Source organism: Bactrocera neohumeralis, unplaced genomic scaffold (assembly GCF_024586455.1).
Source record: "Bactrocera neohumeralis isolate Rockhampton unplaced genomic scaffold, APGP_CSIRO_Bneo_wtdbg2-racon-allhic-juicebox.fasta_v2 cluster11, whole genome shotgun sequence".
Taxonomy (NCBI): Eukaryota; Metazoa; Arthropoda; class Insecta; order Diptera; family Tephritidae; genus Bactrocera; species Bactrocera neohumeralis.
The window spans coordinates 13,751,207-13,766,850 of NW_026089624.1; the positions used below are offsets into that span (position 1 = coordinate 13,751,207).

The window sequence follows — 15,644 nt, forward strand, 5'->3', positions numbered from 1 at the left end:
TGTGTTTTACTCATTACACGTAATAAATTAAAAACTATAATTTTAATTAGATAATATAATTTAGTTTCCTTATGCTTACTAAAAAAATAAAAAACAAAATTGAAGAAAATCCCGAATGAACGAAAAAGACCGAAAAAAATTTAAGAAAGGATAGTGGTAAGGTTTGCGTGGCCACGAGTGTAGAAGTAGTTTCCCTCGCGTGTTTCGAACTAATTTAGCCACTCTTTGAAAACAGGAAATAATGTCAAGGGAAATGGATATATCGACCTCATCTATGTCAAGACTTATCCGAGATGTTCTCCCCATAAAATCCTACCGTCGACCATCTTTTGACAATGCCCTTGAAGCAAATTAGGGTCAACAGATGCAAGCTGCGGCTTCAGTGGCACATGGTACTTTTTACAGATAAAAAAAATTTTGACTGTTTATAACAAACAGAACAAACTACTCAAAAACTGCCGAAGATGTAAAATACAATAGGGAAATTCTCTTGCTCTTGCAAAACCCTTGCACGGTGCACGAATTACAGAATTTTCCTCTTGATGCAACGGCACAACAACAAACAAACGCAGAAAATTATTTGCAATGCCTATAAAATATGTCAGACCAAAACTCATGTTTATTTTCGTGTAATGACACGTAAAAAAATAATTGCAAACCTGTTTTAGCTGTCATTTTACATAAAGACATATTTCGCCGTTAAATTGTTGAGGAAGGTAAGTTTTAAATATATTCTATAATTGCAATTTAAATTATAAAGATTTGTTACAGTTTTTTGTTAAGAATGAATGCAGAAAGTGCGCTAATTCACAACAGTCATTCTCAATAAATTGACCGAATCAGCTGTTCCTATAAATATCAATAGATTCTGCAATGGGTGCTCTCTTGGCCTTGAATATTTCGGTATAGGATTTTTGCATCGTGCTATCTTGCAAGAGCAAGATAATCCTCCTAATATGTTTTTCCATGGGTTCAACGTGGTCACCATTCAGCTGCTGGAATGTTTTGGTGGCAGTCTCCTGTAAATGCGTTTCCCTCTTCACTTTGGTGTAAAAAAGTTAAAAGCGGGGCAAAAGTGTACCAAAAGGATGTTCTAGAATGTGTGGGTAAGGGATCGTCTCAGTGTGACCCTTCGAAAAAGTACTTATTTTCGCAATTTTTTTATGTTTAAATTAACTAATCGGTCCGGTTTTTTTTATAAATAAACACATTCATGACTAATACAGAATGATTTTTTTATGTTCATTGATTGGGTTAATAATAGTTAAATAAATTGTAGAAATTACACTTAAAAAAAAAGGTCCTGTACGATGTCCACGATTGCGGCCGCAATTTTGATCTAAATTTCAAAAAGAGTATTAATCTGTAGAAAAGTAGCTATCGCGTTATGGAGTGTTTTTTTTTGAAATCTGACAAAATGGCGGCGGTTTGAACAAAAAGTATCGAATTTGGCCCTTTCTTTGGGCAGTCTTAGAAAAAATAGGAATATTTAAAAAAAAAAAAGATTTTCATAGCGCGATAGATAATGATGTTAAAAATGTTCTCTCCAATTTGGAACTAGATATTTGCAAAACTCTTTTTTTGAGAGTGAGTGAGTGAGTGAGAAACACCATTCTGAGAAAAACGTGTTTAAAGATTAGAGTCGCTCCATTACGGACTCTGTTTCCTTTCTACAAGAAACGCTATAGCGACCGTAATATTTTGAATTTCGATTTGAGAGAATGCTTATTACAGTGTATACTATCCGATATTGTAACAAAAAAAATGATTTTTTCGAAAATTTCACACTGAGAAGATCCCTTAATTTACGCGCAGTGAAATATTTGACTCGAAAACTCGAACGTAGTAAGGTTTTCTTACAGAGGATAGCTGTCAGCAACAGCCTCGTAAGGATTTTATTTTACAAATGGTCTAGTCAATATTTTCCGGCGTTTTAGACTCCGTATTAGTAGTAATTCAAGTACAAGCCTGCCATCAGTGGATAAACATGAGTATTAAGGCGGAAGTGAATATATGCCGACCGTGTTTTATTAAATTAATCAGTTGTATTAAAATTTATCTAAGGAATTCTTAATTAAAATATGGTTTTGAAGTAATTCAAGGATATGTGTTTCAATATTAAGAAACTCCGATTGAATATAGAATCTTTAATTCATCGCACTTGATTAGGAATATATTTTTGAACTGACGGTATATTCTTCCCAATCTTGAATAAGATACTGACGCAAAAAATTCACATAAATATCTACTATGGCAACGTTTATTTATAAAAATCTGTCGATTTTATATAGAGTTAGAGTTAAAAGTTTTGAAACAAGACAACATTAAAAGATTTGTTAAAATTAACTTGTATAAATAATTTGTAATTAAGAGATATAGTTTACTAATTTACGTTTGTCCAACATTAGAAAATGCACGTTTACAAAAAGGCTCTACAAGCGCTTATTTATCCAATTTCGTCAACAACCCCACATAATTTCGTCCTGTGGACTGCAACATCGCCAACTTACTGCTACGAATGTGAAGGACTGCTATGGGGCATCGCACGACAGGGAGTTCGGTGTACAGAATGTGGCGTGAAATGCCATGAAAAATGCAAGGATCTCTTAAACGCTGACTGCTTGCAAAGTACGTATATTTTCTAAAAATATTATACATAGAAATATAACATTTGAAGTTATGGAAGAAATATCTGTTTATAACTATGCGCACTATCCATTTATATACTATACTCCAACATATAATATAGTATCCATATGTATGTATGTTAGTTTAAACTGTGTCATAAATAACTGCGAACAAAAAACGTTCAACTCGTGTCGTTTTTCATGTGAAGGGTTTTTTTTAGACAAGTGGTTTTCAATGAGATAATACTTTTTTCAGTGTTGGTCTTATTAACAGCTGTTACTTATTATGGTTTGCCATTTCAATGAACAGGATTATTACGGAACAAGTTTGCAAATCCTACAAATTTATTACCAAAATATTGGTTTGGCCCAGGGGACGTATCGTGCGTTGCGTCCTACATTCGATGAAGGTCACTTTTGGTTGAATGGATACGTTAGTAAAAATATACGCATTAGAAGAGATTATAATTCACAAGTCATTGTTGCGACGCCGTTTCATCCTCGAAAGGTTACTATTTGGTCTCAGAGGTTCGCATTTCTTTAAAAATGAAGCCTGCCATAATGAATTACTGTGAATGCTTAACGTGTGTGGATACCTTTGGAATCAACTTATTGAGGGAGACTTTTGGTGAGCGTATTATCTCGCGCCGTGCGTGTGACGTGACCTCCAAGAACGATTTAGTCGCTTGTCTACACAGATAACCTCGTGGCGATTTACGACTTGAAAGAGATATTCGGCGCGTTATTGCTGACATAAGGCCCCCAATTGCTGCAAAAAGTGGTAGAAAATTTGGCCTCTCGGCAGGATTTTATTTTATTGCGTAGACTAATTTTTAAAACATAATGACTAATCCTTATCTTTAAATAAAGCTAAATACTTTGCCATAACTTAAATTATGTGCGCTTTATTTTTCTATTTCCACATGCATAAAAAGCACCTATTATGTACATACTTCTATACTATCAAGCTGCAAACTCTGTGAAAGCAGATTATAAATTTATGTCACCTTTTGAAGGTTATAAATAGTTGAAGCAAATCAATTATTCCCCCAAAAATTTAAGTAAAAGGCATAAAAAGTTTTAATATTTTAAATAGATGTTTTTTGTCGTTTTTTCAATCGTGCTAAACAAAAAACAAAATCCCAGTGAATTTATGGAATATAAACCAATAAAAAGTCTTAAAAAATAAAATATTCTATGGTTTTGAGGTCTTATTTTGTAAAATCATGTAAAAATTTTGTAAAAGTCATCTTATGCGTTCCAAGATTGGATTTTAACTTCAAATAACTTTTGAATGAGTCGACTTAGTGAAAAATTCCTATTGGACTTCCGTACAACTATACATTTTTACTTGACAATAGTTTGTTCAAATCCATCAAATCCGGGTCCATTTTTTTCTACAAAATCGTATATCGTAAATGTTCTACGGATCATTCTGAGCAACTTACCTCAAGAGACTATGATTCTAAAACGAGTTTCGACCTAGCGATTTTTAAGAAAAATAAATTTATAATCCCTAAAAAACATCGCTGGCTCGAACCCGATTTAAGACCCATTATCCGAGGAACATTTCCCGCATACGCGATTTTTCCATTTTTTGACTCCCCATAAATCCCGTGTGTTCTGTAGTGTGTTTCGGTTTTGTGTGGATCGATGTGTGGTGTTCTCGAGAATTTGAGGAGGAGGTGTAACTTATTTAGACAGTACCTTAATAGTGTGGTATATGTATTTAGAATCATCCAAGCATATTAGCGCAAAAAACGATATATCAGAAAAGTCTCTTTTAAATTTTTACTTTTTAATAAAAAAGGAGCCGCCGAAAAAAGCTCAAAGCATGGAGCTGAAGATAAGGCGAATTCAATTATAACAGCAATGAAGGATCGCATGAAGCAGCGTGAACGTGAAAAGCCCGAAATTTTCGAATTAATCCGGTAAGCTCCATAGGTTTAAGTTATAAAATTATTTGAATATAGTGCCGTTCAAACAAACGGCAAAGATACACACACTCACAGTTATATATACATAATATATATATATATATATATGCTGTTGCGTCGTTCGTCGTTCGTCCACCATTTGACAAAGTAGTTGCAATGCAATTGTGACCATTTCTTTTGTTGTAGATGGCGCAATATACTAAAAGCAGTGTGTAATTTACATAACACGGTCATCTGTTAAAACCTTATGGATAATTATACTCTTTTGATATATAATTGTATAATAAGCAAACAATTTGCAATACAAAAATTTCGCGAATTTAAGTTAAGGTTCAAAGTACTCTATCTTTTAAGATCTATCAAAATTGCAAGTATGGTCAACTTTATTAAAATCGGTAGTTTATCTCGTACAAACAAGGTGACACGTAATAGTTATATGCATTTATAGTATAGTATCCATTAGAACTGAAGAAACATACCAAACCTAATATAAAACGTATTTTTTCTAAATAGAACGCAAAAAAGCCAAAATGCCAAAAAAATTTAATATTAATTTAAACTATCCAAACATTTTTGTGTTGCTGTGTATGTTGGGTTCTATTGCTAACCACCAAGAAAGCACATTATTATGATTAAAAAAATTGTAATAATTCTTTGTAGCATTGCCAACTAAGGTTGTTTCAAAACTTATTTTAAAGGTAGTTTCATAAATGCTTCACATAGTTACATAGAACACTTTTTCAATAATTTTACAGTTTAAGCTTTTTATTGTCCCATCACAGTTTTTTAAAGAAACTATACGAAATTGAGATCGATATTGTGCAGGCCATTGAAAAACTATGATATGAACTAGTCAAACTAAGACGCATATTTTGAATCGATACTGTGCTGGCATATCCGTTTTAGTGGCATATTCTTTTCTTGGCGTGGCAGCAAAATTCTATCTAGGAGAATAAATGCAAATCACTTCAAAACTATTAATTTGCCTACACAATTATCTTTTGATATACCATGGACTTAAACTTTGTCCTTATAGTTTGAGTACTTGCTTCAATCATCATATAAAAAAGTGTGTTACTTGTATGCACGAATTGTATGTTATTATCGAAATACGAAAAAGGCGAAATAATTATTTTATAATTTTTTACCTGTACTTATAAAAATTTAATGATTTATTTGTGGACACAGTACATGTATATATATGTACATATATAGTTATATATTAGGGTGGGTCAAAAACAACAATTGTGTTTTCGAAAGCTTCTCCATGTATGATCTCTTAATTGTAATGGGGAGGTCTTCCGCCGAACGGTTTTTTATTTTTTCTTATTGTCAGTTAAAAAACTCAAAACTCTCTTCAAACAACTTAAAAAAATTGTTTAATTGGTTAATCATATTTTTCTATTCATAGAAACTCAAAATTGTGTAAATTTTCCTGAAATTCACAAAATAAATTGAAATTTTTCGACCTTCCTATAAAATCAATTTAAATAAACTAAAATAGACAAATTTCAATATTAATTACTATCTTCTAAACGATTAGGCTTAAGATAAAATTGTTACAGAACTTTTTCGAAGAGCTTCAATGACCTACAAAATCATTAAGCTATTTTTTTGAAGTGGTTGAAGCGAGCTATGAATTTTTTTATATTTTATATATATTTATATATAGATATATATGTATGTATATCTGTGAGTGCTAATATACAAAACTATGAAGATATAACAAAAAAAAAACTGTTTAAAAATACAATGATTTTACCATTACATTTTAATAAAAATAAACTTCACTTGGTTTCAATTAATAAGTTCATACATGTATTTATTTTATCATTTATGTTTATTACGATTATTTTACTTAAAAAATATAGTTTACTATTAGATATCGTACGTATCGTCGTTTTCGTGCAAATACTAGTAATATAAGACAGGTATACTTCTGCATTGAACTCGTTTGATAAATGGGTACTACGTATATAATGTTTAAAAGCAAAAACGCTTTGACGGCATATTAATTATACAAGATTATATTAATGAATAATACGTTTGGTCTGGTGTAGTTCGTTGGTTTATAACAAAGCTCTTGTACTACAGGGTTTTGGTCGGATGCATTATTTTTAAGAAAGTATTGAAATGTCAACACAGGGCTTGCAGAAGGGTATTAGACGGTATTAATAATAACACATGCAATTGTGTTCATTAACTTCGATATATTTATAAATTTCATTTCTTATAGTCTAAGTTTAGCTACGAGTTTTATTTGTCGAATCAATAAGTTTTTGCTTAGTCGTTTCATCACGAGGCCTAGTCAATCCGAGTGTGTCACTCAAACCATTAGAACATGACACTTGTAACTGAAAGCTTCTTAAAAAAGGTTGAGCGGGGTAATCTTGGTATTAAACAACTGAAAATACTAATAGCGCAACTTTCCATTGTGTTAATAAATGGGAAATGATTAGTACTAAAAATCGTTTTGTTAATTCATTCTCATTTTTCTAGTTACTTAATAAGTTTTCTTTTTAGAGTAAAGTAAAGTATGACAAATAATAAGATGTGTTATTTTACCAAATAGAATCTATGTATATTACTTTAGTTATTAACAGTTCTTGCATATCAATTCCTTCAATGGAAAACTTTTTTATTTGAAATGTGACGAAATTTGGCATAGATTACGCTGGTCTGCAGTGGTTTTGTTGCCCTAGATATACTATAAGATCGGTTTTGGATGCATTTCTGCTTACAATTCATGACACTATCTTATTTTGCAGGATTTTCTCTCGTTTATTTTTAAATCTTTATTTTCATTTTACTTGACAAAAATCAGAAAATATGCAACAGAAATGTTTTTAATTTCATTTGTATCTTGGAAATGTTTTTCATAATTTGTTGCTTTGCGGTTATCTAGGAAAATTTCCACTATCTACACTAATCTTATCCAAGTTACATTTTCCACAATATTCATAACTTTGATAAAATCGGTATCTTTCAGAAGTCGTCATATTTGAGGAACAACAAATATTACAACTTTTCCATAGTAACAGAAATTTCTACAAATGTCACTTAAACAATACCCTTCCTTGTTCAATGCTTTTAAAAACAGTTCTATCATTCCTATCTTAATCACGTATTAAATAACTGAGTTTCTTTTGAGAGTAAAACTTTGATTCAAATCTCCCTCTTATACATATACTTTAGTATCTGGATATCATTGTTTCTGAGTAGTCTATGCAAATTACATTTGAAATGTAAGCGAAATTTCCATTGAGTAAAACCAGACATTTTGCAAACTGTAATTTAAAACACCTCCATCTTTGATTTTTAGTAAATTTCGAAAATGTTTTCACAGATTTACGGTAAGAAGTTTGAGAAAAATGATCACGAGATGTTTGCATGCATGAAAAAAACGTAGCACCTTAATCATCACTAAAAACCTAATTTTATAACTTCTTTATTCGTCTTTACTGGCGTAGACACCGCCGTGGCTAATGAGCAATAGACCATCGAAACGCCGAGTCATTAGATCTTGTCATCGTCCATACCCTGCACCATATAGCAGGACAAAAATAATGAGTGATTTATAGAGTTTGGTTTTTGTTCGTCGAGAGAGGACTTTACTTCTCAATTGTCTACTCAGTCCAAAGTAGCACCTGTTAGCAAGAGTTATTTTGCGTTGGATTTCGAGGAGCTTAAAATACCGTCCGACAGTTCCCTTATACCGATTTGCTGATGAGTACTCTCAGAAAGCAGGAGTGCAAGTCGAGTAGAAAACCTTTCGGCTGTCTCTTGTGATTGCAGCTTCTCGTGTTTGTTGACATGCGTTTTTTGCTGCACCGGTTGCGTATCTTGGCTGCAACAAGATAGTGTTCCGAGTCGATGTTTGGACCTCGGAGCGTACGCACGTTTAAAACACTGGAGATCGAACATGATCGATCTGGTTAGTGGCATTTCGATCAGGGGGCAGCCAAAGAACGTGGTGAATTTTTCTATGCTGGAATCTAGTACTACAGATAACCATATTTCGGGCCACGTCGAAGTTGAGCAGCCTCAACCCATTTGGGAATGTTTCCCCGTGGGAGCTGAATTTACCGACTGTTGTGCCAAAGACACCTTCTTTGCTCAACCTAGCGTTGAAATCACCAAGCACGATTTTGACATCGTGGCGGAGGCAGTTCTCATAGGTGCGCTCCAAGCACTCACAGAAAGCATCTTTAGTTACATCCTCCTTCTCTTCCGTCGGTGCGTGGGTGCAAATCAGCGGTACGTCGCCTTGATGCAGATTGTGGCTAGACGTTCATCCAAAGGGGTGAATGACAGTACTCGGCGACGGAGTCTCACTCCCACCACGAATCCCACACCGAACTTGTGCTCCTTTATATTGCCACTGTAGTAAATGCTACAAGGACCTACTCGCCTCAGTTTCCTCACTCGCGCAAACTTCGCACATGACTCCATCCTCCTTTTATTACTAGCAAGCCCAAATTTATCAAAATATTAGATATGCAATTATCTTGAAAACAAAAGCTCATCCAATATATATTATTTTATAAATCAGGCCGTGACCTGGTCTCTGGAAAGTATCAAAATTTGTTTAGATATCCAGGGCAACAAAAAACATTGTTATTATCTAAGGTATCGCTTTAATCTCTGATGAAATTTTTCAGGTCGAAACACTACAGCAAACTAATCGAACAAGATCGTGATCTAGTATGAAAAATTGTTTGATTTAAAATCTATAATCTTCGCAAAAATGGTTCATATCGAACAACTACAGCATTTAGCTGACAAACAAACTGACTGATCAAAATCAAGTTCATATATGGAATCTTTTGTATTTGTGAAGAGTATTATAGATTCAATGCAACCGAAGGAAACATTTTGTCTTGTTATTTTGTAAGTTATGTTTCCCCTGTTTGGTAGTAATAGAAATATTATTCAATAACTGAGACAGGTTTTTCTTTCATTTGGTTGCTAAAAAGTCAAATTTGTACATTTATTATAAAGTATCGACACCATTGACACCAAAAGCAAAATATAAAGTGAATAATGTTGTTCAATAAGCACTACTGTAAACTGAATTCCGACATATGTTAAACGTTAGAAATTTTGAACCAATACCTCCCTCAACTTTACAGAATGTAATTCTTTTACTTTAAGCTTTCAATTACGCGTTCTTTTGTATTAATATTATTAACAACAGGTTCATATGTTATTTCAAAATATGAAAAAATATTATACTTTTATCTTAACCAGTTGTAACTATTCAATGCATTTTATTATTAAATAATTCTTGCTTTATCAGTAGGGGTTTTCCAGCAGATAATTATTATTATGATAAAAAATGTAATAAGATTATGCTCTTAAAAACATCATAACTAATAGTGTAGCAAAGGCAGCACAACACAAATTTTAAGTTTTTTTAAAGCATTTCAAATGAGAGAACGACGTTTTGTAGTTTAATTTTTTTAGTATTTGTTGGCAGGAAAGAGATTAAATAAGAAATATCAAAATCACAGGTCGAAGTTAGTTATTTAGTTTCCATTTTGGAAAATATATACAATTTTTGTGATGCGCATGCTTCAAATGTAATCAACAACCAACAGAAACAATGAACAACAATTACAATTAATGTAAGATGCTAATCATAATGGGCTTACATAGCGGAGTTCCAAAAGATACCCCAATATTTTTAGAATTTACCTTACATTAAGTATTTGCTGTCATAACGTGATTTATTATTTATTTAGTTTTGTTATGTGTGTAGCATTATTTTTTCTATAATTAAGGAAAACTTGTTTCTAAAATTCATGCTCGCCCTAAACGGGTTAATTAGAAAACAATATGTTTTCTAGACCATAACAATTAAATCATGATATGTATCTACGCATAGCCATCTACTTATAGTCTATTAAAACCTATCAATATGTATATGTACCTATCGTTTAACAACCTAAATATTAACCTACTATCTACAACAACTACTCCAATAACTGTGCACGTGCGCAGTGCGGTATTCAGCGTAGAAGAGAAAAGTCACACAGGTCACATGAAAGCTGTTAAGCAAAGCGTTTTGGACGGTACTAGCAAATGGTCTGCTAAAATTGCAATTACAGGTTTGCATATTTTAAACTATGAATCAAGTATTTTGTTAGTAACTTGTTTTATGCACAAATACCAAACACAAATGCCAATACACATGTTTGTACATATATATATATATATACGTATACATGCGCATAATCTAAAAATAGATACAAACCTACATTAATAAATACTATGATATGTGAATTATAATAATGATACTTAATACAAATGTACATTTAAAGCCTTACCGGCACACATAAACACGCATACACGAACATGATACACTCATTTAACAGGGCGCTCAAGCTGAATAAACACATACAATTCTACAGACAGACATTGTTATAACTTCTTTTTTATTAGTATAATTTAAAATTAATTTCTGAACAACCATAACGATACCATATATTTATTATATATAAAAGAAATTGCTGTTATTTCAAGTGTAATAATTATGCATATAAATATGTAAGTGTTTTCTAAGGACTTATATGGTTACATATAACTTTTTACCAAGTATATATGCCCTGTAAGAAAAACTTGCCAATATGTGTTGACTCAATAAAGAATGTAATTTATTATACTTCATTGACACCAAATACTGATATCAGGCTGATACTGATTTAGACAAGAAACCTACACATAAATGATGCATTTAAGAGTTTCTCGCAGGGTGCATATAAAATAAAAATAAACAATTAATGTTGTATTTAAAATGTGTTGTAATTTATATATGTTAATGCACTTATAAAATTGTAAAAACAGCCATTGGTAGAACCAATAAGGACATTTATGATAGCAATGGTTGGACAAAAATATGGTTTACTATTAAGTTAACATAATTAGAGAGTTAGTTTGTACTGAGTTTACGAAATGACATGCATATATATTTTTAACTTTTTTGTGTAATTCCATTACCCCAATTTATATTAATTACGGCGTCTTCTATAGTACATACTATACTACCAAATGCGCTATCGTATAGCAATTTTTTTAATCAACGTTCTCTCTCAACTCTTGAAACGAACCTACTTGTAGAATGCTACAAGTAAAGTAAAGTTGTAGTGGTATCACTAATTTTTAACAGCTTTAAGACATATGTATATGAATCTACTATATATTTATACTTCTGTACCCATTATATTTTATAATGAAACGCTATTCCTCGCAGAACGTCCGGACCTCAGCACGGAAAGTCGTATACAGTCATTCGTTTATTTCCACAGAAGGTCTTTTTTGCAAAATCACCGTCGATTATGCAATTGTATTCGATGAAATAAAATTCAATTCAATATGTGTTTGCAAAATACATTTCAAAATTGAAAAGATTATTTCGGCAGATATGATTGTTTGTCGAGTAACGTCAAAATCGAGGTTCCAAGCTACATCCTCACCAATTGTCAGCCTAACGGTTCAGCCGATACTGAGTTATAAATATATACATATATTGCAAAAAAAAAGGGCTTCTGTAAGGACTTCTGCACTACTACGAGTACTAATGGAATACCTGTACAAATTTCCACGTATTTCGTGCTGCGGCTCGAACGTTATGCCGGCGCATAACGAAATAGCGTTTCATTTTTATATATAAGATATAACATATATGTGTATATATATATATTATATACAAGGTCTGTCGCAAAAGAAACAGAACTTTTTAAACATAACTGTTTCTGGTGGCGAAACCTATTGGTGGGTATATGAAGTAAAAAGTTTGATTTCTTGTTGACATTTCGTAAAAATTTTAAGACAATTGGATAACTACAATCGATGTTATCGATCAAAAAGTGATATCAGCTTTTGGTCATCGGTCGTAAAATGCAAAGGGCAAATATTAAATTTTGTTTTAAACTAGGGAAAACGTTTACTGAAACATTTCAAATGATGAAAAAAATTTATGGTGATCAGTTCCTATCCCGTAGTAGTCGGAGGACCTCTGTGACGATCAGAAGTCGGTCGTCTTCAGAAGTCAAAAATAAAGACTGATTTGTTTTTACGATTCCGAGGGTATTGTACACCGAGAGTTCATCCCACCTGGCCAAACGATTAATGCTGTGTTTTACCTAGGTGTTATGAAGCGTCTTTTGTCACGCAATCGTCGTGCTCGACCACAATACCGCGAGGCAGGGTCCTGGCGCCTGTTGCACGATAATGCGTCGTGTGATTTTTTGACAAAAAACTCCATATTAACCATTAATCATTCACTCTACTCACCTGAGCTGGCACCCTGTGATATCCTATTTGGGAAACTTCATTTGCCCATGAAAGAACACTGGTTTTAGGACATTTTAGCTATCCAAGAGGCGACGATTGATATTCTCAAGAGCATTCCGAAAAATTACCTTAAACACTCATTTGAAATGCTAATTGACCGGGCTAAACGCTGTATCGAAGCACAAGGAAACTACTTTGAATAAAAAAATATAACTTTTAAAAATATTAATTTTTTGTTGTTTTTTTAACAGTCCTGTTTCTTTTGCGACAGAGCTTGTATATTATTACCTGGTATTGTTAATAATCTTTGATAATTATTCAAGCGATAAATGCGAGCATAGCCGCGGAAAAAAAAATATTTAAAATAAAAAACAATGTTTAGGAGATTTATTGAGATAAAATTAGAAATATTGAGATTGCATATTCATACTGAGGCTGTAAATGATAATACCTGTCAATTTCGTTCACGTATTGCTCTGTTCTAAGTAATATACTCGTATTTTGTCCAGTTACGCTGACTGCGGAAGCAAAGGCAATATTAGGCGTGTTTTATTTGAGCAGCTTATTTTGTATTGAAGACAAATTGGCGTACCTAAGAAAAATTCGTTGATCGGCGGATATTTTGCCGCGCAGCGTAAACGCCGACACGGCATCTCTAAATAAAGTGGGAAATTTATGATAAAATTCTCGCTGAAATTTTAAAATTATACAAAAGAAATGAAAACGAAAAATAAATTACGAACGTTAATCTATGGACATGAGGAACTTTTGACAGTTATTTGGTCCTGCCGCTGTTATGTAGGGACGGCAGTTAGTTATTAACTTGTATATTGAACTCAGTTCATCATTTTTTTTTCATTCAATAATAATAAATCTTATTTTGACAGATGAAGATGTAATCTAACCAAAATTACACATTTTTTAGATGGGTAAGACAAATATGAACACTTTTTCAGTTTTTTGTATTCTAGACCTCAATGGGACATTATATTTGGGAAATATATTTGTATCACAAATTAATATTCCATACACAAATTTGAAGTTGAAACTAACATTCTCTGCAAGTCAAACAATTTGAATTAAAGTGAATATCGGGTGACAGTCTGTTTACAGTTTCTCGCATTGCCAACACAGTTCGTTTTTAAGCGAAAATATGGAATAAGCTTTTTATTTGTCAACTATTTAGCTATTAGCTTATGACAGTCAATTAAAACACGCTTAATATATTTAAAATAAGATACTTTTTATGCATCCCAAATATTTTTTTCTTTGTATTTTTTATTTTCAAAGCTGTTTTTCGAATGTCAAGAATCGATTCTTAATCGACTTCGACTACTGAAGATCGATTCCGAAAAATCGATTATTTTACGAGAAAACTCGATTTTCGAGTAGAATCGGAACCGAGTTTACCATCCCTACTGGCACCCATCGCGTGCACATATATTAACCTCCGCATAATAACCGCCACAAAAAAAAATGATTTTTTTTTCATGTAATTTATATGGAAAACAGAAAATTAGAAATAGGCACCTCTAAATATTAATATTAAGAGCTCATCTTTTGATTGACTTTCTTTTTCACATTTTCGAAAGTTTTTAGCCTGTTTTTCAGTTGAAAAAAAAGGTTGCCTCAGAATGACACATATATATCTTCCTCTAGCTTCTGATTTATTTCCCTTTGATAAATAAATCATGAAATTTCTCGGTTGTTCGAAACGCTTTATATTAAGAACCGAAAGTGGAAACGCGTGACCGGAAGCCAGAAATGTCACTAAAAATGATAGCTCGCTTAATATCGCTCGACATGCAAAGCAAGCACACTTACGCCAGCAAAACTAAGACAAAAAACTAAAACTAACTAAAAACTAAGATAGAGGGTAGTGTAGAGACAGGTCGCCTGCGAGAGAATAAATTAAATAATCGCAGCCTTAGGGCACACGTATAGCGGACGCTTAAAGCCGTTTACGCAACACGCGAATTTACACTCAGCTCGGCTTTGAGCGTCCACTCTGCGGGCACCCTTGGGAAAGTACCGCTTCTCAGTACAAAACTTGTAGCTAAGCACATGCTCTTTGCGAAATTTCGCTTAGATTGGCTAGCTGAGAGGTAGCGAATCTTTCTTTGGACTGACGATAGGAAGATCGTTTTGTTTAGTGGCCGAGGATTCTCTTGTTATGTTAGAACTAAAGGACCCGACCACGCTTCACTTTGGCTGATACATAGAAAGTACTACCATATGATTTATATTAGTTGGATTGCAACTATTAGTTAATGAAATAGAGCATTTTTGTAAAGCAACTTGTGTTAGTTTACAAAAAAATTGAGCATAAAACATTTTGTGTGTTAACAAAGCATTGCTTTTTGGAGGAAAATACTACTGAATTTGGGCTCAGGGAAATTCACCGTTGAAAAGATATTTGATAAGCTGGAAACAGGCGACATGAAGAGGCGAAAGCTCTGTACACAGTTAGTGCCTCGCAAGGTCATAATCCAACAAAAACAATGAATGACTGATTCGGAGAAGTGTTTGAGTGCTCTTTAATCGTAATAAAACCGAATTTTTGCGTCGGTGTGTAACAATAGAAACGCAGTTCTTGAGTTATAAATGGTGTAACTAACACGACTTTCTTTTATGTATATAGACGTGAGGTGTTTTTAATGTTTTGTTAATGTTAATTTTTTATTGTTACTGATGTTAAAATTTAATACAACTCATAAATACAAAAATTATATTTCAAATCATAAGCATTTGTTCAAAATTCACGTTTTTAGGAAAAAATTATTAA

General features: G+C 32.7%; 1 protein-coding gene across 16 annotated transcripts in view; it reads left to right on the plus strand.

Moving 5' to 3' along the window:
- Positions 1–15,644, plus strand: part of LOC126766081 (uncharacterized) — a 187,821-nt gene that overhangs the window by 109,433 nt on the left and 62,744 nt on the right. For 10 of the 16 annotated variants that reach the window (XM_050483786.1, XM_050483798.1, XM_050483791.1 and 7 more), the window contains 2 exons: positions 2,409–2,628; positions 4,438–4,558. In XM_050483786.1, coding sequence (XP_050339743.1) covers positions 2,409–2,628; positions 4,438–4,558 — 341 coding nt within the window. Of the gene's footprint in view, positions 1–2,408; positions 2,633–4,437; positions 4,559–10,567; positions 10,675–15,644 lie in introns of those variants that run through there. The other 6 variants (XM_050483787.1, XM_050483790.1, XM_050483792.1 and 3 more) reach the window with 3 other exon arrangements.